Below are 25,496 nucleotides of genomic sequence, written 5' to 3'. Positions count from 1 at the left end.
GCAGAGAGATGGGGGTCTAAATCCGACATGAACTTCTGACATTACTGCGCACTTATTCTTAGCCATAGCTTAAAGTTTAGACAAAAGAAAAGGGCGGGAAAATATATATCAAGTACAAGCGTAAAAATAATATAAAATACGATGTCCAAAGGACTAATGTCGACAACACTAACCTATATAGGGATGGATCAGTGTAGAAAACAAGCTGATAAAGTCAATTTCTCACTCCACTCTATACACGTGTACAGTGTATACCATACAGAAAATTTGTGAGGATTTTCAAACTACTATACAGTGACATCTAGGTCAGGGGGAGGTAACTCTGTCAGTTGGAAGGGCATACCACAAGGGCATACCACAAGGGATAGCTATGACTTAGTGTTAAAATTTTCACTTCATTCTGTATGTGTCTGTGGAAACCACAGAATAAGGCAACCATAATCCAGAGGGAATGTTTACGCCTCAATTAGAATTAACTTGTCCCTTCAGGGTTCACTGATTTTACAAGCATCATCAACAGATTTTCTGAATTTTCCAAGGAACCACTCTATCCTGAGGACACTAAAACCAACCAAAATATAATTAGTAAGTTTTTTTGCGAAAGAAATATCAAAAACCCTGATCACTGATATCAGAAATGCCTTAAATCGACTTCATTTTATTCACGATTTGTAAAACTTAAAAATTAGACAAGCAAGTGCTTGGAGGGATCTCCTGACAACTGATTATACCGCTCACTGGTGCAACCAAACCTTAGCTACATTTTCTACAGCCACTCAGAGACAATATTGATTTGAAAGCAGCTTCAAGGAAACACACTAGAGGTACGAGGAGAATAAACCATGACACTCTGAAGCTACATGATTTCACAGTGTCAAGCGTGGATCGTTTGTACGGCTTGACATTTTTACTTATGTGGTATTTTCACATCAACATAAAAACAACACATGAAAGATACAGTGACATTCTACCTTATCACCTCCTATTAAAAATGTCATTATATGGCCATAATGTATGCTACTAAAAAGAATGCTTGATTTTGTTATTCAAATGTTATGTTTTATAGTTAATCTGACATGGCTGATGGGTATTGTAACATACAGCTTTCCAATGATGGAAGTTCTGTATCTTGTTTTGAAAGGTTTGTCTGTTGTTTAATGCAGCACTCAGTAATTGTCCAGCTATATGGTGGCACTCAAATAATCAAGAATGGACCAGACAATCCAGTGATCGACATTAAACAAATTATCAATCGACACAGTTGTGATGGCATGCATCAACCACAATTGGTTGGTTGGTTTAACGTCGCACTCAGCAATATTCCAGCTATATGGTGGCAGTCTGTAAATATAATTGAGTCTGGACCAGACAATCCAGTGATCAACAGTATGAGCATTAACTATGCAGTTGGGATATGATGACATGTGTCAACCAAGTCAGCGAGCCTGACCACCTGATCCTGTTAAGTCGCTTCTTATCAGAAGCTTTGGATTGGTAAACGTGTTTCACAAACCAAATAAACGACATAACTATTACAACCTCTTAATATTCCAAATATTGCAAAATTTGCATTGCTCCAATTCCCCCAAAACTTCTAGAACTTGTCGAAAGAGGCGACTAACGGGATTGGGTAGTCAGGCTCACTGACTTGGTTGACACATGTCATCGGTTCCCAATTGCGCAGATCGATGCTCATGCTGTTGATCACTGGATTGTCTGGTGCAACCTCGATTATTTACAGATCGCCGCCATGTAGCTGGAATATTACTGAGTGCAGCGTAAAACTAAACTCACTCGCTCAATCACCCTCAGATCTCTATTTTGAGATATATAAATATTACAAATATTAACATTGTAAATCAAATCACTCGATTCAAAATGGTAAAATTATCACCTAAATAATTTTCAATGAAAATGACAACATAATTCTAGAATAAAACGATAAAATAATGTGCCGACAATAACACTTCTACCTCATAACCTTTATGAATTAATTAATACAAAACTGAAACATAAAACAGAAAAAACAATAATCTATTTTCTCAAAAAGCAAAGCCTCTACATATAAAACAGGCAGAAAATATTTCCACACACCCAAAAGCTTAAAGTCTTAAATAACCCTTTGTTTCGCTCTACTTGGGGTTAGTTAATAAATGTAAAACTTTCTTGTTTGCCCTCAAGGGAAACATGAAATGCATTCTGATTGTACAGGCAACAATATCCTTGACAAAGCACTTAAAGTTCATTGGACGGTGAAATAAACGCCTTCTGTTTCCAGCGGGAGTATAAACACATCAGGAAATACATCTCACTCTGTAATAGAATGTCACCTAGCAGTGTCTTGGCACAGAACAGGCAATAAACTCTTACTGTCCATTCATAGACATTTATTTTAGAAAAGTTATGTAAATGTTAATTTGTGTGCTGAATTGTTAGTTACTTGAAAATAAGAGTGAGTGAGTATGGTTTTACGCCACTTTTAGCAAAATTCCAGCAATATCACAGCAGGGGATGCCAGAAATGGGCTTCACACATTGTACCCATATGGGGAATTGAACCCAGGTCTTCAGCATGATGAGCAAACGCTTTAACCACTAGGCTACCACACTGCCCCTATTTTCGAAAATAAAAAAAGATAGAGGAGAATTAACTGTGTTGGGCGCATTTGACTGATTAGTTTCAATACAATTATCTTGTGTATTTAAAGTGTGTGTTGTGTAGCCTAGTGGTTGAAGCATTCGCTTGCCAAGTCGAAGTTCCGGGTTCGATTCCCCACATGGGTGCAATGTGTAAAGCCCATTTCTGGTGTCCCCCACTGTGATATTGCTGGAATATTGTAAACTTAAACTCACTCATTAAAGTGTATGTGAGTGAGTTTAATTATAAGCCTTTTTTCACAATAATGCATCATGTTTGGAGACACCATTAATAGGCTTTACACATTGCTCCCCCATGTGGAGAATCGAACTAGGATCTTTCGGCTGGATGAGTGAACGCTTTAACCAGTAGGCTACCTCACTGCGCTGTGTATCTAAACATCAAAGGATAGATGATAAAAGGCGTATACTGGATCACTGAAATTGATGAAAAGGCATGGTAAGGGCCCTGTTGGCTTATTGGAAACTTATATTTATCAAAAAATATGTAATAATGGTATGAAAATCATTCAACATGACCAAATGTCAAACAATTCCCTTTGCAAATCTTTAAATATCTGCCATGTTCAATTACTCACTATTGAAATGAAAGAGGATGATTTTTTAAAATTATTTTTCCAAATCTAAATATGTGCACGTTTATCTACGCAAGATGACTTTATAACCAAATATGTACATCTCCTATGAATATCATCTCTGGTCAAAGACTTTCAATTTGAATATGAGAAAAATGCTTCCTATAATCTCTAAAATCATCCTTTTCACATTTGGGCCCTATCTATGCCCTTAGTGCACCTCTAGTGCTGTCATCAATCCCAAAGATGCATTTGGTAAATTGAACATAGTCTATTTCACATTCATATGTACAAACCTGATAATTTTAGAATGTTTGTAAATGTTTTAGATTAAATCATGTATATCAGTCAGGCAGAACAGTGCCCTTAACCTACCTTGTCATTTTACATCATATGGCCATTAGTTTTTTACTCCAATTAACTAGTGAAAATCCAGAAAAAACAATTTTTTTCCCCAAAACATTAAGATTTAGTAAGTTTCGTTTGAATTTAACTTATAGTCTTTCTTTGAAAACATAATGAAAATATTGGATGAATGCCACAGGAATGTTTTCACATATCTCTTAATTTAGGTTTGACACAAACAGTAGTTGTACGTAGAAATGAGCATAAATAAAGCATAAATTTCAAACTATTTGAAAATATTTTACTACAAGAATGTTCTAATGACAAACCATGATGAATTTTTAATTTTCATTCATTTAAAGGAACACTTCCCTGCATTCATTTCATTTGCCAGGCTTGCACATATTATAGAAGTTCATTACAATATTTACTTTTATCTATACTAGCTGCTAACTAGTTGCAGGAAACTAGCATGTTTCACAAATGAAAACCTGAAAATGAGGGAACAGTGAATTTTAAGATATTTATGACAGGAAGTAACTTACCCGAACCAGTTGCATCTATCTGCCCATCTTAACTAAAATATATGTTTGATCTGTTCTTGGAAAAACTTTGGTGAGGAATGTCATGACATTTGTGAAAGGGAGGTAACTTACCCAAACCAGTTTGAGAGGACCGTAGTATCTGCCCATCTGAACTCCAAATATATGTTTGATCTGACTTGTGAATACATGGCACGCTGCACCTGTTGTGAAACCGCTAACGAGGGGATCGGACAGGTAAACTGTAACAAAACCCAGCCGACAGAGACCCATCAGCAGCTGAAAATATAAAAATCGTAAAAAATGAAAAGAGGTTTCAGTGTAAGTAAAGAACTTAACCATGAAAGTTAATCAGGGCACATATGCATACACATGGACGATGGCTTGTGTGTTTGGTTTCATTGCATTGAAGATACAAGGCTTTTAAATACTTTAAAAATCATTGGCAAAGACTAAATGCGAAAGGTTTAAAGCAGTTTTCATAGTAGTCTGGGTTTATTATGGCATGTCAACTTAGTGTGGGAGGATAGATTAACGGCACAATTTCACAGATTTTCAACAATATTTTGGCCTATATTATATACATGCACTCCCTTTTGCTTTCTATTGATGCAATAAAAGACTTATTATCCCTTACGACTTGCCTGAAATTGATAATTGAAACTTAGGGGCGAACAACTTCCAAACAGAGAACACTTGCCATATAAGGAATGTAAACAATTGCTCGCACGTGGTGTTGTCGGTGTTTAATGAACTGGTTTCAATCACAATTTGCACGTATGTTTTGTCTAGGACTGACTCCTGTGTCCAAAGGAGTTATAAGATATTCGTAAAGAGTGCTCCAAGGGACTCTGTGGGTAACACTTGAAATAATGTTCGGTTGGTAGAGGGCATGAGAGTCGATTTAATGCAACATTGCATTTATTCATTCAAACCTTTCAATTTAATATTGTAATCTAAACACGTAATTTTTTTGGGGGGGGTCTGATAGTTAGTATTATTGAGAGAAATGTATTATTTATTTTTAGAGAAGTGTAGTGTGATATAGTGCCTTTAAAGGGATGCAGGTCTCAGACATTTACACCTTTGGTAAAACCTACAAGAACAGGTATGGCATTGGCACACCTTGAAACATTATGGAACGAATATGGATTTGAACCAAAATCATAGCTAATTAAGGTCCCTTAGACCACTGGGCTACCTATGTCCTAGACTAACACTTAGTCTCTGTAATTTTGATAGTAACAAATAAATCCATTTCAACTAAAAAAGGAGCCCCAGTCAGATCGGAAATTCAGAGCCTGAGGATATTTAGACTTACTTCTTATAAGGCTTTAGCATTGCAGGGAGGGAAAATAATGTGGTTCAGGGGACTGTGAGACAGACTACCCATGTCCCTGACTGGCAGAGAAAGATTAACTGGATTATCGCATAAACGCAAAAATAAATGTTCAGGAGCTTAACCCATGAAGATCTGGGTTAGAATTGATCTTCAGTAACCCATGCTTGTCGTAAGAGGCGACTAACGGGATCGGGTGGTCAGGCTCACTGACCTGGTTTACACATGTCATCGTATCCCAGATCGACGCTCATGCTGTTGATCACTAAATTGTCTGGTCCAGACTTGATTATTTACAGACCGGTGCCATATAGCTGGAATATTGCAGAGTGCGGCGTAAAATTAAACTCACTCACTCAGTAGCTTAAACAATGGATTCCATATCAAGTTCATTCAGTTAATGTTTATAATAGGCATCTTGTATCATGTATTTATACCAGTAAATAACTTTTGGAAAATCTCATGATGCAAATTATATATAGAAAATAGAAGTTAGTAAAGTTTCTTGCAAACCATGACTATAACCTTCTAGCGCCTAACAGGTAACTTAGGTTATCCGGGGTAAGAATATTCAGGTTCTGATTAAGGGCCGCGAGGAATCACTTGGTGTTTGGAGACTGTGCGCTATATAAGATGACTCATTATTATTATTATCTTTCTGAGACAGGTTTCACTTACTTGAATGCATCCGATGCCAAATGTCACCGCCATGGCAATTTTGAGTTTGGTGCTGAGAATAAGAGCATCCATCTCAGCGTCTCCACCAGTGTTGGTGCCATTGGTGCCGTTGCCGAAGGTCAGGTTGCCATCAGACAAGTTAAACAGCATTGGCGCTAATGTTGTGACATCCTTTTTGGTTGATGCTTCTAACTGATCACTGGTGAAGCCTTTAGATGTCATGGCCTTGTCCACAACAGACCCCACCATTAAACTCACTACCGCAAATGTTCCTGGAAGACAAGAAGTTTGGAGAATTTTAGTCTGAAAGTTCATCAAATTTTTATTCTGCTTACACAGCATCCTTCTGCTGAAATGAAGTCTTCAACATGATGGGAATAATTATGTAACAACTAGTTTCCGACTGAGTGAGTGAGTTTAGTTTTACGCCGCACTCAGCAATATTCCAGCTTTATGGCGGCGGTCCGTAGATAATCGAGTCTGGACCAGACAATCCAGTGATCAACAGCATGAGCATCGATCTGCGCAATTGGGAACCGATGACATGTGTCAACCAAGTCAGTGAGCCTGACTACCCGATCACGTTAGTCGCCTCTTACGACAAGCATGGGTTACTGAAGATCAATATTCTAACCTGGATCTTCACGGGTCCGAATGAAAGAAAAAAAAAGCTATATCTAACAGTTAACTAAAGTTATATTTAGGATAACACTTTGTTAGTTTATACAAATTCTATAAATTTTGGGGTTGAGTCCCATCCAGGACATGAACCACCCAGGCATCGTATCACAGAAGGTCAGCAATCTAACCCACACAATAATGGAAGTATAGAAACATGTAGTCTAAAGCGTTATCCAAATATAACATTTGTTACATCTGACCACTTTTTGAAAGGCATTGTGTATTCACATAACATTCAAAATTGCAAAATCTTACTCGTCTGACACCACTGTGTTGAAGTGGAAGGAGGCTATAAATACTTCAACTTCAACTGCAAAATGATGACTAAATACAGAATATGCAGGGACAGGAATACTTCATCATGATAATCGAAATTTGACACTGGTGTTCGACAGTATGTATTGTTAGAACCTAAAGGGTTATGCAAAATGTTCTTTATGTTTGCTTGTATAGGATTTGAGAGAGTGAGCTAAATTTAACGCCATCTTTAACTGAATTTTAGTTATAGATCAGGGCAACAATCATCAGCTTGATGTTGGAGAAATGTGATCCAGGCGTTTCACTTTGGTAAAACTTGTGAGCAATGATCTGGTGCTGACAACCTAATCAGGGTAAGCTGTGATTCAGATACAGGACCACAGGTTTCTGGCCGGGCCATTTGACAATTTGGGCACCATAGTCTATGAATGTTAATGTACAGTTACAGTAACGATACCCTAGCTCCTGCTCATGCTTTAGTTTGATGTGGCAACAATGCCATAATCTCATCTGTCTCACAGACATTTGACAATTTGTTAAGAATAACTGGGCAAGTTTAGATTGCTTCAGTTCTAGGATATTGCTCCTATTGGATTATATATAATTCTTTTTTGTAGATATATATATATATTTTCAAAAAAACAATAATTGGAACAAAATCTACAACACAGAATAAGACTTACCTATAGATATATGTTTCGATGTACCGAAAAAGAAGTAGATGAACACTGGGAAGAAGGAGACGTATAGACCGAAGACTGGCGGTAACGTTGACAGTTGGCCGTACGCCATGCCTGAAAGAACAATTGAGTCGGTGTCATCACAGGTATACAAAATAATAATATTGACAACAACAGCATAGGAAGGGGTTGATGTACCGAGATTTGTAAACAACGTCTATTACACCTAGGAAGTGAGTGAGTGAGTGAGTATGGTTGTACATCCCTTTTAGCAATATTCCAGCAAAATCCCAGCAGGGGACATACAACTTCACCCGGGCTTCACACATTGTACCCACATGTGGGGAATCAAACCCAGGTTTTCAGCGTGATGAGCAGACGCTTTAACCATTATCCTACCACACCTGGGAAGTAAGCAGGAATAAACATTATAGACATTTGTATCTTAGAGAATACAAAAATACAAAGATCCAGGGTCATGTTGTCCCGGTTACAACAGGGAAGCAAGCAGCAAAAAATTCATTAATTTTTTTTTTCAAAGAATATTTTCACTTCTTTTTTTATAGACACATGTTTAATATTTACAAAAAAAATAATGTCTGCATGGTTAACAAATGTTGGCATCTACAGGCTGCTATCTAACCAAGGATAAAAAACATAAATAGGATTCAAAGCAGCAAACTGGCTCCACTGCTAATATTCAAGGTAAGGATTGCGCTATTAGCCAACAGGCAGTCCGTAAAAAGAGCTACAAATCTATACAATATCCAGTTATAGCCATGCAGGCATACCATCCAGAGGGTTTATTACCAACAAAAGCAAATAAACATGGAGATATGCATTCCCTTCGAAAGTTTGTTTATGCTCAAATAATTACAACAAACTGCTCTGCTACTTTTAATTTTGTCAAGAGCACATTGAATTCACAAACTTCCCATTCTCCAAATTTGTTGTCATTTGACGCCATTAGGACCAATGAATGCAATGGTTAGTGTCGTCCAATCACAGCCTAGTTTAGTTAGACAGGGGCCCAGTCAACAGCAGACCCTGACATGGCTTGGGGACATAACTCTATATAGAAGCCTGCATCCCCTGAGAGGTTAGGATGTAGCTATGTATTGTACTAAATCTACCACTACCTGTACATGATGTAAGATCATTTTCAAAGTCATTTTCTTATTCCATTGCTTCTCTGTACCTATATCACACAATTAGAGAGAGTGAGTGAGTGAGTGAGTTAGAGGGTGAGAGAGTGAGTGAGTGAGTGAGTTAGTGGGTGAGTGAGTGAGTGAGTGAGTGAGTGAGTGAGTGAGTGAGTGGTGTGAGTGAGTGAGTGAGTGAGTGAGTGAGTGAGGTTTCAATATTCCAACATCATATTCCAACGATTTAACCTCTAGGCTAACCCACCACCCCTCAAACAATAAGAATTCTCTTGAATATATTGAAATTCTCTAACTTTACAAGGGAATTATGAAAACAACTTCAATGGAATAACGTTGTCACAAGTAACATGTCATCTGTATGACATTTGTGCTGTCGCCAATAAAAGTGAACAATTCCCATGTACATGATTCCATCTTCAGATGAAATCTGTCACTAACACTTCCCCATAAATGTCATGTTTCATGTTTCAGGCATTAAAACATTTAAAAAATCTTAATTCGCTAGAATAATATATTTCAGTTTTAAACCCAATGGGTGATTTGGAAACTGACAATTTAATAACTATCCTCATTAAAATATTTCACAGCAAGATCAATTTCTCATCAGTGGCAGTGAAAGAATTTATTGTAACTGTCGCTGAAAATAATGGTTTGGGGATTTATTACTTCTATACATTCCCTCCCTACATGACATCTTTCTGTATATAATGTTCCAAAGAAACAAGAAAACATGGACTGTCAAGGAAAGTATCAGACCTCTCAGCAATTATGCATAACATACAGATTAGATGTTGTTTGGGTGGACAGGGCTCCAGATAATGTTTCAACATCAGGAGTATGTACTCCTTATTTTTTTTTTATAGGAGTTCTGGAAAACATTTAGAGTACAGAATGGAATTTAATGGACTATCAGTAATCTTGTGTTTCTTTTCATATATGCACCACAACATTGCTACTCTTGTGTAAACAGGTAAAAAAACAATAAAACAATAATTTTTTAGATAAATACATCTGTAAATGATTCGAAGACCGTACACCATTGCTGTAGTCCGTATCTGCTACGTTTTCTAAATTATTTCCTACCGTATCGTGCATATTTTTGTAGCCATACATACGCTGATACGGCACTTATCTGAAGCCCTGGTGGAGTTGAAGGTGGAGCAGAGCACAACAGAGCAGAGCAAGTGAGAACAAGTGAGTTTATAGTTTTGGGGACATAAGAAATTTACACATTGTAATATTCCAACAATAAGCTCACAGTGGGGAACATAAGACTTGCTTTATGGGCTTCACACTGCAGAGAGGGGCTAGTAGTGATGTTAATGGGTTCAGGGACTCGATTTAATTGTATGTAGGCTACCCCCACCACCCCATATTTTACAGAAAAACAGATCCTAAATTATCTTAATAAAATATACTCATGCCAATAATGGTTGTCACCACCTTCAATTATTTTTATTGGAGAGGGGTGTGGGGTTGGGGTGGGGAGGGGGCTGACAACCATTATTGGCATGAGTATATAAACAAATTCTAGAAACTTTCTTCTTCGTTTTCAGTCCAGAAACTGCTGTAATCTACACTTGTCACCATCCCAGAGCTGAGCAAATACAACGCTTGTTTAGAAGTTTATATGCAGAAACAGATTTTTTTGCAATTGTGTCTCTGCACACTCATAAAGATGTCAAATGTGCCCTTTGATATTGAAGTGTGCCAATATAAGAACAATTTTAATCCATCATCAAACTTCATGAATGTCATTTTAGCAAGGTCTAGAATAACAAGAAGATAACATGTTGACAGAACATTCTTCCTTTTCATCAAGGTCGATAATACCACTTTTCATTTCTGAATACTCCAGTGTAATTTTGAACCATGAAATATCTAATTTGGGGCACTGAATTATCTGATTATGAACATTGAAATATCTGGCAGTTACCTTCTTCCTTTTTTTATTAACATTGATAATATCATTTTTCATTTCTAAATACCCCAAAGTAATTTTAAACCATGAAACATCTGATTTTGAGCCTTGAACAATAATATTTGGAACCATTAAATATCTTAATTTTGAACTCTGAAATATCTGATAAACAAACACAGATGCTGTTGACATTTACTATCGTTCCGGCAACTGCCATTTATGCATCTGAGCTGAAGTAATAAATTGTTTCAAAGTTATATAGCTTACTACACAGACAGTCTATTGTGCTAAACATTAACCCATCCTAACAGAACCCACACGTCACAAATACCTCACATCTTGCCCACGTTAGGACTTGTGACGTTAATATGTTTATGACCTCAAAGCGACTCGGAAATGCCAGACATAAGCCTGATTGAACTACACATCTAATTGAGACGGTACCTCATGGTTGTTTATGTATTCCTGGCTTAACCCTACACCATTTTATATTACAAAGAATGATGGCGTCAACTGGACCATTGTAAATGTCAGTTAGAGTTTGAAATGTGGATTTCATTAAGTATGTTAACGTTTAAGTTAATGAATACAGGCGTAATTCAAACACAGGAAATAATGTTGTTATGTGACCTAACACTGTCACATTCGGTCGATGATGAGATGCAGGTTCCTGCTCGTATTGAATTGTAGAATTTTTATGCCATCTTGTGGCGACGCTCTTGTACAGAAAGCAGATTGTTGATTGACAGTCTATCACTGGTGGTACGATAATAGTAGGGAAACGGTGGAGCAGGAGTAGGACAATAGTAGAGCAATAGTAGGACAATGGTGGGGCAATGATAGGACAATAATACAGCAATAGTGAGTGAGTGAGTTTAGTTTTACGCCGATTTCAGCAATATTCAAGCAATATCACGACAGGGGACACCAGAAATGGGCTTCACACATTGTGCCCATGTAGGGAATCGAACCGGGGTCTTCAGCGTGACGAGCGAACGCTTTAAACACTAGGCTACCCCCGCCACCCCGAGAAGAGCAATAGTAGGACAATAGTAGGGAAATAGTAGGACAATAGTAGGGAAATAGTAAGACAATAATACAAAAGTAGTAGGACAATAGTAGATTAATAGTAGGGAAATAGTAAGACAATAGTAAGGAAATAGTAGGACAAGAGTAGGTAAATAGTAGGACAATAGTACAAAAGTAGTAGGGCAATAGTATAGCCATAGTAGGGAAATAGCAGGACAATAGTAGGGAAATAGTAGGACAATAGTAGGACAATAGTAGGGAAATAGCAGGACAATAGTAGGGAAATAGGACAGTAGTAGGGAAATAGTAGGACAATAGGACAATAGTAGCAAAATAGTAGGACAATAGTAGGTAAATAGCAGGACAATAGTAGGGAAATAGTAGGACAATAGTAGCAAAATAACAGGACAATAGTAGGGAAATAGCAGGACAATAGTAGGGAAATAGTAGGACAATAGTAGGGAAATAGCAGGACAATAGTAGGGAAATAGTAGGACAATAGTAGGGAAATAGCAGGACAATAGTAGGATAATAGTAGAGGAGGAGTAGAACATGAGCAGAGGTAAAGTAGGACAAATATGAGAACTACAGTAGAAGAGCAGTATTTAGACCTTAGTAGAGCAATAGTGGCACACTAGTTTCCATTCACAGGAATGGTTGGTTGGGGTGTTGTTTAACGCCGCACTCAGCAATATTCCAGCTATATGGGGGCGGTCTGTAAATAATCGGGTCTAGACCAGAGAATACAGTGATCAACAGCATCGATCTATGTAATTGGGGAATGCGATGACATGTGTCAATCAAGCCAGTGAGTCTGACCACCCGATTCAGTCAGTCACCTCTTATGACAAGCATGGGTTGCTGAAGACCAATTCTAACCTTCTAATCTGAAAACCAATTCTAATCTTCACGGGTATTCACAGAAATGGAAAATAACACTTGTCTGTATGCCCAAGGTTACAAGAAATCACCTTGGTTGAAATGAAATGTCCACTATTCTCTAGTGTCTGTAACCTTTTAGACACATGATGTAACTAGTTTGACATTCTCTCAATTCCAATGTCATATGTCAACACTAAACATTCCATAAGATTCATTCAATAATGAAATTTGCAAGCCTTCTTATTTCATAATGATTCGTAACTTTTTGAACAGTTAGCACAAACATGAATTCCACCAGCCCTGTTGACCTTGTCAGCACTTACAGTTACTTTCATCCATCTATTGCTGTGCATCTAACAACAATATATACATAACAGCTTTGTGCCAGTGACATTTTCATGTTTATTATTCATACAGAAAGTGAGCATCACATCATGCAACAATACATTAAGATGCACTCTACGACTCGTGAAGGTCCGGGTTAGAATTGGTCTATCGCAACCCATGGTGGTTGTAACAGTCAGGCTCGCTGTCTTGGTTATTATGATTATTATTATTATATTATAGGATATTTATATAGCGCACATATCCACACACTAGTGTATGCTCAAGGCGCTGGTATTTTTTTCCCTCGAATCATTGGATGTCAATATCAACTGCACATCGTATTAGCAATCTCAACTCCCTGGGGTGTATACAACTCTTGCTGCCACTAGGCACACCGAGTTATTGTGGCTTTCTCATCCTTACGATGTTGACACAAGTCATTGTATCCCAGCTGCGTAGATCGATGCTCATGCTGTTGATCACTGGATTGTGTGGTCCAGACTCAATCATTAACAGACCGCCGCCATGTAGCTGGAATATTGCTGAGTGCGGCGTTAAACAACAAACAAACAAAAAATAGAATGTACAATTTGTTTTAAAGAGATAGGTAGTGTTTTATAAAATATATAAATCAGCCTACATCGGATGGTCTACAAACTCAAAGTTTTAAACTTTTAGTTTGATCTGATGCTTGAATTCTTTTTATCTATCCAAAATATGGATGGTCAGATGTATAAATTTATTTCACAACTATTGTCAATCTCGGTTATAAATCTTTCACAATGAAGTATGTTCTTGTGACTACCAAATCAATGTCACTATATGAGTTTAGCTGTATCAAACTTTAGAGACATTTCCTCTGGTGAGTGGATGTATGTCTCAGACGTAACAGCTAAATTTGAACAAAATACATTAAAACTAAAAGATATAGATGGTCAAAGAGCGTAAAGTTCATGCTTTAAATTGTCCTTTCATTGTCGACCTTCGGTGTTGATTGGACATAAAATAAGACAATATTGCAGTACAGTTGTTACCAAGGTATTAGCAACAGTGTAACAACATCTTGAATAGAGGAGGAAGAAATATATATTCCAAAACAGTACTTTAATGCGTAAAAAGTTCATTCAAGGGAAAAATATAAATGGAAAATGTTCCAATTACAGACACCAATCTCTTGTTGCTGTCAGAAAGGTTCAAGAATACGACAGTTTTATACATTCCAAATATAGATGCATTAATTTATTAATGACAGATGCTCATATTCCATTCAGACCATTTCTTCTGACAATTCATGTCCAACCACCTTACAACATTATATGTACGGCTGATGGTGTGTCGAGTGATGTGTACTCAGGTAAATTGAAACGAACACCTGTGACAAGCAACAGCACCTGAATCTCCTGATGACTATTATATCTGGCTTCCATCACCGTCAAGCTTCCATATCGCTCGCCTTCCAGGTTATCTAATGTTTCACCTCGACTCAGACGTAACAGAGTGACATTTTCTTTGCAAAACCGCTATATTGTGAAACAATGCTGCCATTTTCTTCATAAGCAAACCTTACTTTCATCAAAAGCTTTTTTCAAATAAAAATCAGCCAACCCTATTTTAATGTAATATTGTTTTTAATAAAATCAGGATTTAATGTCTTATTTAAAAAAATTATTATCAAATCAATATTTTCTTTTCAGTTATATTTCTATCACAGATGGTTTTTTTTAACAAAGTGGTTAAAAAACACATTTTCAATTTTGATCAAGAAGAAAAGATAACATCACCAAACTGCTACCAATATTTCTTTTTTTTCTCGGAACCTTCCATTTAAGTTTCAGTGAAAGTAGATTTTACATGCTGCATGACGTTTTTAAGACAAGAGGGCTATCCTTTGAAAATGCTTCATGTTTTGGTGTTCAATGAAAGATCCTTACACTTTCCATGAAATAAAGCACAATATTAGAAGGTAATTGGTTTGTGGAGATACTGCAACACCGTTCCGACTGCCTTAATGAACAAAGTTGACATGGCACCAAATTCTGACAAGTCTTTGAAGAACATGAAAGAATTTTAAGGCTGTAATACATTAATTATTCAATTTCCATCCTCACTACCAAGTACCTCATGTCAAATTATGTTTTCTCCCTTTTTTTTAACACAGATGCCTTGAAAAGTTTGTTTATAAAAAACCTGCCTCCGTGGTGTAGTGGTTAGAGCGTCCGCCCAGAGAGCCGGAGGTCATGGGTTCGATCCACGTCCACGTCATACCAAAAGTTGTTTAATATGGTAAAATATGGAGGTGGTGGGGTAGCTTAGTGGTATTTCACGCCGAGGACCTGGGTTCAGTTCCTCACATGGGTACAAATTGTGAAGCCCATTTCTGATGTCCGCTGCTGTGATATTACTGTAATATTGCTAAAAGCGTCATAAAACCCAACTCACTCACATTGACCCAGTTGATATATGTCATTGGAGCAACATGTAAATTCCGTCTGCAAATCTGCTCACTTCCAGATCAGATATATCAGCCAAATAAGGCATTATATTGACCCCTCAGTCGCAGAAGTCCTTGTTAATATCTCGGCTAGACTACTGCAATAGCCTGTTGTACGGGATCCAATAAAACCAGCTTGACAAGTTACAGCGCGTCCAGAATGCTGCACCCAGGCTTTTGACATGTGTCAAAATATGAACACATAACACCAGTTCAAAGGAGGCTCCATTGGCTACCTATCAAGCAACGGATCAATTACAAGCTCCAGACCTTTGTCTTCAGGTCACTGCAACAAACGGCTCCAGTTTATCTGCAAACTCAAATTGCTTTGCACGTCCCCAAAAGATGTCTCCGTTAAGCTCATCTTATGCAGCTTGATGTTCCCAAAACAGCAAAAACATTTGGTGATAGAGCTTTTGAGAAAGCAGGGCCAGTTCTGTGGAACTCCCTCCCTCTGGACATTAGGAACAGTACCACATTCAGATCCTTCCAGAAAAACTCCAAACGCATCTCTTTGCAAAAGCCTACCAGTGAGAGTGTGAGTGAGTGACTTTGGTTTTACGCCGCTTTTAGCAATATTCCAGCAATATCACGGCGGGGGACACCAGAAATGGGCTTAACACATTGTACCCATGTGGGGAATCGAACCTGGGTCTTCGGCGTGACGAGCGAACGCCTTAACCACTAGGCTACCCCACCGCCCCTAAAGCCTACCAGTGATCTTGGAAAGGGCGCTATACAAATGACTAGTTTTATTATTATCATTATTATTGTTTCCAAACTACATAGATCGATGCTCACGACGTCAATCATTGCAAAATATGTTCAGAGATGTTAGTCTAGGATTGGTTTGGTTGTTGTGTAATGCCAAAACTTGCAGCTATATGACGGCGGTCTGTAAATAATCAAGTCCAGACAATCCAGTGATCAACAGCATGAGCATCGTGCAATTGGGATATGATAACATGTGTCAACCAAGTCAGCGAGCCTGACCACCCGATCCCGATAGTCGCTTATTACGACAAGCATGGGTTGCTGAAGACCAATTCTAACCCGGGTCTTCGTGGGTTGATAGTCTATGAACACTGACCTTGGGGTATGTGCATAATTCCAACTGTGAGTCCAGCGATGATGTCGGCCTACGAGGTCGTGGCGTATACTGTAGCCCCTCAAGATGCTCAGAAAGGGGAACAAGGAGGTGATGAATTTCCCTACACATTTCCCTGAGCACGACAACTTGTTCACTTTCTTCTTGGCCCACGTGTGAGGTAAAGTCACTGGCCGCTTCCCGCTCTCGAATCCTTTGTCGAATTGCACCTGGTTGTAGATGGGCCTCTCCACAACCATCCTTTCCTCTCCAATCAAGGAGTGACTGAGTTCGTCTTCCTGGCCTATCATCTTTTTCTTGCCACCTGGAACATAAAATTGTATCTATGAACATACAGAAAATAGGGTTCGAGTGAGTGAGTGAGTGAGTTGATTGGTAAGAGTGAATATATGTTTGGGTGGATTGGTTGGTGAGAGAGAGAGAAAGGGAGTGAGTGAGTGGGTGAGTGAGTAAGTGACTGAGTGAGTGAGTTGATTGGTAAGAGTGAATATATGTGTGGGTGGATTGGTTGGTGAGTGAGAGAGAGAAAGGGAGTGAGTGAGTGGGTGGATTAGTCAGTGAGTGAATATATGTGTGGGTTGGTTGGTGAGTGAGTGAGTGTGAGTGAATATATGTGTGGGTGGGTTGGTTGGTGAGAGAGAAAAAGAACGTGAGTGAGTCAGAGTGGTTTAAGTTCAATACTGCTTTGAACAGTGTTCCCCATTCATATCACAAAGTATCAGCTTAATATGGGAAGAAAGTCCAAAGTGATACAAGTCTCGGACATTTACAACCTTGGTGAAAAACATGGCGCCGACAACCCTAGAACCATAATCATGGGAAACCAGGAATCGAACCCACCATCATTGTGTACTGTGGCATCTTAGACTGACTGACTGACCCACTGATGTTTTATGCCGCTTTTAGCAATATTCCAGCAACATCACGCTAGGGGGACACCAGAAATGGGCTTCACATTGTACCCATCTGGGGATTCGAACCCGGGTCTTCGGCGTGACGAGCCAACCCTTTAACCATTAGGCTACCCCACAGCCCCTGTGGCACCTTAGACAACAGGGTTTGAAGTAAAGGATTGAAGTAAAAAGTACTTGTAATCTCCCTAAAATTGAAATTTGAATTCCTAAGGGGCCCATAGATTCATATGCTACAGCACCAAACTTCAAGCACCCCAAACCATATTTCAACTTTCAACACTGGGAAACTGTACCATAAAAACAGGGCCTCAGCCAGATTCACAGACATCACAACCAAAACCATGCAACTTGGCAGGTCAGACTAGGTAAATAACCGGTGGACAAAATCCCAATTATTTTAATGTTTGTATTATAAAGGTTCTACTGTTGAGAACGAGTTCTAAACTACATCAATACACCTATTTAAAACAACACTGCTACTATCAGCATTATTGATTATACATTACTTGAGGTGTTCTCTTTGTGGAGGTAAAATACTGACAGTGTTTACAATAAAACAGTAAATACAAATCTGCTCATATTTCTGTTATAATCAGCATTTCAAACATTTTCCAAAAACAGTTTTGGAATTGCTGTTTAAGTCTTGTTTCATGTCCATGATTTTCTTGAGCGATAAAAGGAGCTCTTACGAAGAAACCTTTTATTCTGCTATCTGAAAAAAACTGCTAATAGAACCTCAAAGGAAATAATAATTTACAAAAAACATGCTAGAATCTAAATATAATCACAATGATGGCTTAGAAATACCTGCTTTGTAACACACCCCAAAAAAACCATTCCAAGTTTTTCTCCAAATGTCTTGCACCTCTGCAGTAAATATTCAGAAATCAAATCTGAATCTCTATTTATCTGCAGGCATCCTCCCCTAATCACAGGAGCATGGGGTCTAACCTGCCCCTCCTTATACACAAGAATAGCACACAACCTGAAAATAAACTTTCTAATTAACAAATTTCCCGTCACCTTCGACAAACAATGTAAGCTGTACACATGGAAAAGTTTATTTCAGCTAATCTTCCGTGTTCCAACCTCTGCTTATCGTCCTCCATGTGGAGATAATTCAGGAAGCTGGGGAGGAAGTGGAAGAAGAGGAGCCCTATTAGAGGAAGTGAACCTGTACATATTTCCTAATTAACCACTAATGTATTGCATCTACAGATTGAGATGAGATCGTAATTCATTTACATAATTGCTGGCTTGCCTCCAACGTTAAAATGACTCTTGATTCAGGCCCAGTGAAATCTGTAATAACCATTTTCATGTTATATGGCAGATTCCAGATGGCAGGTTTATTGTTTAAGTGGAAAAATGTATTCAAAAACTAAAATGTGTCATTATGGTCTAACGCACTGAGAAATGGTACATTTTTAATTTTTTAAAATTGGGGTAAAAAAAATTTAAATACTTTTTTGTTTTGTTTTTATAATAGCTTTTATGCAAGAGTGACTTATAAAGGGAAGTAACTTGGAATGTATCAGTTTTTCTTTCGATTTTTATTTTGCAGTGAAAGCATAAAACTTAATATTGTATTCTTGTATAATTTTGAGATTTCTTATATCTAGTATACATTATTATCAAATTTAAATAATCTCAGTACTTATTGATAACATTTTGAAAATTCTAACATTAATATTGAAAAGAATTTTTTTGTTATAGTCACAAAGTTTTAGCGAAAGTTTTGCAGACGTTTAAATAATACAACTGAATGAAAACAAGATAAATGCTGAAGTGACATAAGAATGAAAAACTGAAATAATTTATTTGCCCTTTGAATTGTGTTTCATAACTGCTGTGTTATTTGATGTGAAACAGTTTCGGAAGATGATCGGTAAATGGAACACTCATCAAAACACATTAACATTTAAATGTAGTTATTTGTCAAGGCATTTTATCTTAGTTTTGCAAGGGTAGTAAATGGCAGACAACATATATCATAGGAAAAACTATTTTCTACAGCAACTGAAATCTGAGATTAGGAAATATATTGCAAAATGTGACCTTAAGAAAACCTTGCATCGAATGATTAAGAAAATGGACAGGTTTAGTATGTTCTATGAATAAAGATTGTTCTGCCAGCAGTGTTGGGGTTCGAAATAACCTGATTGCATCACAAATAGATATGAGAGGTTATTTATCAACCCTGAAATAGCTACCGGTAGATATCTGGAAATAACACCCCCTCTCCTGACATTGACGCGAGCGAAACATACAACAGCTGCAATCGACATGTCAGGAAAGTTACATGAGCTGTGAAAACATTTATCACTACTGGCAAACAAATCACTGGTGTTAATTGCAAAGGAACATAATGACAAAAAAATTGAAATATTTAATCAATTTTATCAAAAATAAACCAAACTGTTTACCTTATACACTTCATATAAAAGAATTCAAAATGTTTAGATAGGAATATTTTGTGCAGATATCTACCGAGAATTGAGATTTAGTTTAATTGAATTTTTCAAATGTTTTATATCGGGATGAGATATGAGGTATAGGGCCCAAATGAATACGTTTTTCGGTTTTCAGGCCAATTTTGAAAATTTGAGACATTCTATTTTTCATACGTTTTTCGGATGATATACTGTTATGACATCTGTGTTGATAACTGCTATTGACAAGATTTCATGAAACATAAACGTTGGACTACAAAGAATTACAGTTCGTCAGGGGCTGTAAGGGTAGCCCAGTGCTTAAGGTGTTTGCACATCATGCCAAAGACCCGGGTTCGATTCCCGACATGGGTACAATATGTGAAGCCCATTTCTGGGGTCCCCCGCCGTGATGTTGCTGGAATATTGCTAAAAGTGGCCTATTTTACATATATCGATGCTCATGAGGTTGATCACTGGATTGTCTGGTCCAGACATGATTATTTACAGACCGCTGCCATGAAGCTGGAATATTGCTGAGTGGCGGCGCTAAGCAACAAACAAACCAAACAAACTGACTGTTGATAGTTTTCTCTGGGTAGTCAATAGTTTTTTAGGGGTGGTGGGGTAGCGTAGTGGTTAAAGTGTTCGCTCGTCACGCCAAAGACCCGGGTTCGATTCTCCACATGGGTACAATATGTGAAGTCCATTTCTGGTGTCCCCCGCCGTGATATAGCTGGAATATTGCTAAAAGCGGCGTAAAACTAAACTCACTCACTCAATAGTTTTTTACTCTCAACGGTCAGCCTACAGGGTTTGGTTATCTGGTAAAAAAATATATTGCTTACAATAGTTTCACTTCTAGGCTGTTTCAGTTCACTTCTAACTAAACATGTTTGTGAGCTGTCCCAAGTGAGTCTCATGTTGTATAAACTCTTTACAGTGATAAATGTCTCAGTTAAAATAAGAGATCTTGCACCTCTGTGCATCACTCTAGTGGGGTTCATGAATATGCAACACTTGCATCCAGTCAGGAAGGAAAAATCTGTGAAGACATTGGGGATGCAAGCTAATAAGGCAACATTGTATAATTACACGGTGATGTTATACTATTGGGTTATCAAATTATTCCGCGATTAAATGTACGCTAGGATCTCAAACATGAGTGTGTGTCGGTGATTTAGTTCACATAATTTACAAAAACAGGCTTATCGGGAGTCTTGGTGTAATTCATCAAGTATGGAATGATGGCGACACATGCAATCATTTTCTTCCTCCGTAAGTCCTTTGGGATAATGAATTAAAGTAAAGTGTGATGATGAAAATTTAAAGATTAACATTCTACGACCTTAACTATTGATTTTAGAATATTTATTTTGAATCCTTTAACTGAGGTAGCAGAAAGTCTACTGGGAGGAAATTCCAAAAATAAAATGATAAATTTATCATTATTCTTAAAAGGTTTTGGAATAAATGTGAAAAAATAAATGATTGATCGCGATTTGGGTAGTTTTAAATAAAATCATGTCCAGGACATCAACAACTGGTTTAAAACATTATCTATGGGAATAAAACAAGGGTGCTGTTGTACAAGGCGATCTTAGGGCTTCAAGGTGATCATATGTAACTCCCACACATTAACAAAGGCGTACGACAGTCGTAGGGCTGAGGTTGTTGAGTACAACTGCATCCATGTCCTTGACTTGATATCAAGTTCTTAAAACAAAGCAGTATCAGCAATTACAAAACTGAGAAAGGGCAGGCTTAGACCAGAACAATTTTATTTCTTGTTTACGGATCCGCCTGTCGTATTTTTTCAAGATTAAGAAAAAAAGTAAATAATTTTCTCCGCTCAAAAAATATAATCCTAATGTTTCATTGTCCAAAAATGTAAACTTACAAGAAATTATGATTAAATGGTATTTTGCCCCATATATACTTCATAAATTAAGTAAAATAAAGTAAAAATACTTTTAGTATTTAGAAGGAATATTACTTTGACAGCTGATTTTTTTTTTTTTTTTTTCCCTCCTGCCTTTAGGTTTTCTGAGGGGGCGGTGGGGTAGCCTAGTGGTTAAAGCATTGGCTCGTCACGCCGAAGACCCGGGTTCGAATCCCCACATGGGTACAATGTTTGAAGCCCGTTTCTGGTGTCCCCCATCGTGATGTTGGAATATTGCTAAAAGCGGCATAAAACCAAACACAGTCAGTAAGTCAGTCAGTTTTCTGAGGACAAAAATCTGTAAAACAAGAAATAGAATTGGTCTGGCCTTATAAAGATTACATACAAACCTATCTAGAAGTTGGTGAGTCGGTGCCTATTTGTGACGGTGCATAACACACCAAATACAGTTAGTTTATTTGTTTGATGTTTAACGCCACGCTCTGAAATATTCTAGACAACCAGTGACTGACATCATGAGTGAGTGAGTGAGTTTAGTTTTACGCCGCACTCCAGTGATCTACAGCATGAGCATCAATCTACGCAACTGGGATACAATGACATGTGTCAACCAAGTCAGCGAGTCTGACCACCCGATCCTGTTAGTCGCGGGTTGCTGAAGACAAATTCTAACCGGGATCTTTACGGGTCGACTGACATCATGAGCAATGAACTATGCAATTGTGATAAGATGACAGGTATCAACCAAGCCTGACCATCACCACAACAAGCTTGAGTTGCTGAGGACCAGATTGTCCACAAATCTTCACAGATAGCAAATACAGTAGCTTTAATTCAAGATGTGCAACAACATGTCAACCTGAAATCCTTAGAATATACATCTTTGTGTCAACATCATGTCAATATGACTGTCGACGTCAGCGACGTCAATACCAGCCGATGTCGACACCATCTCCATGTCAGTGACACTGCCTCCTCACGACAGCCTAATTATTTCCCGAGAAACAAATCAACACTCTCAGCACAGGAGTATCAACTGAGGGCCTTGTCACCTGCAGACTGCTTTGAAAGCAAGAGAAGTGGTCACACTATCAGTATTGTTTTCAAATGCTGACAACGGAAATACTCCGTGGAATAATGTAAATGCATCCCAGGTTATCTAAAGTTCGATCGTAGGGCAGATAAGTCCCACAGTGGTTGATCATGATCAAAATCTTTACAGCATCAAATAAATAAAATTCTGAGATCAAGGGCATTTAAAGTCATCATTCCCATATTCAATAGCTATCATGTTAAGATATCTTCACAATCTCAAAACCAGAAACACTGGGACCCACTTAACAGCTTTTTAAATCATTCTTGTCAATTCTAGTCATGCCTCCAAGGACTGAATATAGGGAGCAGATCAATAGGTTTTTGTTACATAAAAACTTAATTCCATAACTTTTCACACATACCCACCAAACTATTTATTCAATATGCTATTACAGTTACGACTACATATTATATATTATATGCTTTACATATTTTGTGGCAATTCAATAAACCTCTGTAGGTAATGTTTTTCAATCATGTTGTTAAAGTTGTTAATTCTGTTTTAAGTGTGGTAATATATAGATGTAGTTAGTTCTCTGGACAATGTATTTTCTTCATAATGTGATTAAAGATTCTATATACAATGTATTTGATTTCATCATTTCAAAACTTAAATTCAAATTATACTGTTTATTTTGAGGCAGTTAATATATCTAACTTGTGTAAGATGAAATGAACAAATAAATGAAAATAACCTTGAACTATTTGTATTTTATTTTCTCATGTTGTTTGGTAGATTAAAGACATAGAGGAAAAATATAAAGTATCGGCTGAAGTAAATGAAATCATCTTTTCGATATGTCATTATCCTAAGTTCAACCCTGCGATCCTCTGATAAGATTTATGAGACATTTCTCCAGCTGACCACATAAAAGAAAATGATTAAGACCAATAACTAATAAATTGATATTCAGTAAGATAGTAATGTGATCAGAATGGGCAGTATCAAATTAATCATTTGGTTATAAATGACACACACAAAGAGCAATTAATCCTCACCAATTCACGATACAGCAATATAAGAAATACCATAGGCGCTGTAATAAGAGCCCTGACTGACTGACTGAGTTTGGTTTTACGCCGCTTTTAGCAATATTCCAGCAACATCACGGCGGTAAGAGCCCTGACATTTACAAGGAGGAATGTATCCCCAAAAAAGTTTTTAAATAAAGCGGTTGTAAACATGTTTGTGCAAATATTGATGAAACTAAAAGAATTTTGAAAAAAGGAAATTTAAATACCATTTCTTTGGTGCTGTATTTTGTAAAAATAAGGTGTAGTTCAGACATCAGCGTTCTTACTATGTGGAGTACAGTAACATATTTCACATCTACCACACAGGGTTTGAAGATAGAGTTTAGACTAACGCTTAGTCACTGAATATATATATACCAGTACCTTTGACTGTATAAAAACCCCATTTAAAATTGAAAAGGAGCCCCAGGGAGACCAGAGATTAAGAACACAGGAAATCTAGACTTGCTTCATTTAGGGCTATATAGCATTGCAGGGAGGAGCTAGGCTATAGGGAAAATAATGTGGTTCAGGGACTGTGAGACAGACCAGATAGAGTTTTGATCCATGAAGTTTGTCATATCATCAGTCACACTGGGTTTTGAAGGTTTTAGCAGGGTATTCACTACATGTTGGATCTGTTGATTCCAGTCTCTAGGTAGTTCTACACCAAGATGTACACATGATTCCAGTCTCTAGGTAGTTTTACACCAAGATGTACACATGATTCCAGTCTCTAGGTAGTTTTACACCAAGACACATGATTCCAGTCTCTAGGTAGTTTTACACCAAGACACATGATTCCAGTCTCTAGGTAGTTTTACACCAAGATGTACACATGATTCCAGTCTCTAGGTAGTTTTACACCAAGACGTAAACATGAAGTGTACACAAAGTATGTGATCTAGACTACCAGTTGTTCGTCTTCCATTTTTTGGAAGCTATGGCGGCTGAGTGGGTTAGAGTGTTGACTTTTAGGTGCCTGAGGGTGTGGGTTCGAATCCCAGATGGGACACAACCCAAAAAGTACTAGAATCTGTATTTCACTGAGAACGTATAATCCTACTGACTGACTGACTGACTGACTGAGTTTGGTTTTACGCCGCTTTTAGCAATATTCCAGCAATATCACGGTGGGGAACACCAGAAATGGGCTTCACTCATTGTACCCATGTGGGGAATCGAACCTGGGCCTTCGGCGTGACGAGCCAACGCTTTAACCACTAGACTACCCCACTGCCCCCACGTATAATCCTAAATATAACATGTGCTGCAGAAGAAGACGTTTGTATAAAGTGTGCTTAAAATGCTGTTTAATGTGACTTCAATGTATCTGTTTCTGTACTGCCTCAAGTGTGTAACATTTCACATAAACTAAACCCTTGAAGATTTAGAATCTTAGAATTGGTCTTCAGCCCCAATGTTGTCCTGGAAGAAGTAACTAAGGGGACTGGGAGGTCAA

General features: G+C 37.7%; 1 protein-coding gene across 1 annotated transcript in view; it reads right to left on the bottom strand.

Moving 5' to 3' along the window:
• The window catches only part of LOC124287823 (solute carrier family 26 member 6-like), a 31,959-nt gene extending 14,983 nt beyond the window's left edge, over positions 1–16,976 (bottom strand). Inside the window, 5 exon segments of the mRNA XM_046724284.1 lie at positions 4,234–4,398; positions 6,137–6,408; positions 7,759–7,869; positions 16,659–16,704; positions 16,706–16,976. Of these exon segments, the coding sequence (XP_046580240.1) occupies positions 4,234–4,398; positions 6,137–6,408; positions 7,759–7,869; positions 16,659–16,704; positions 16,706–16,966 (855 nt within the window). The 5' untranslated portion in view covers positions 16,967–16,976.
• Positions 16,977–25,496: the final 8,520 nt, after the last annotated feature.

The sequence above is a fragment of the Haliotis rubra genome, unplaced genomic scaffold (assembly GCF_003918875.1).
Source record: "Haliotis rubra isolate DU_JTF1 unplaced genomic scaffold, ASM391887v1 Scf406, whole genome shotgun sequence".
NCBI classification, from domain to species: domain Eukaryota; kingdom Metazoa; phylum Mollusca; class Gastropoda; order Lepetellida; family Haliotidae; genus Haliotis; species Haliotis rubra.
Note: the sequence above shows the minus strand (reverse complement) of the source record. Positions and strands in the feature narration are given on the sequence as shown.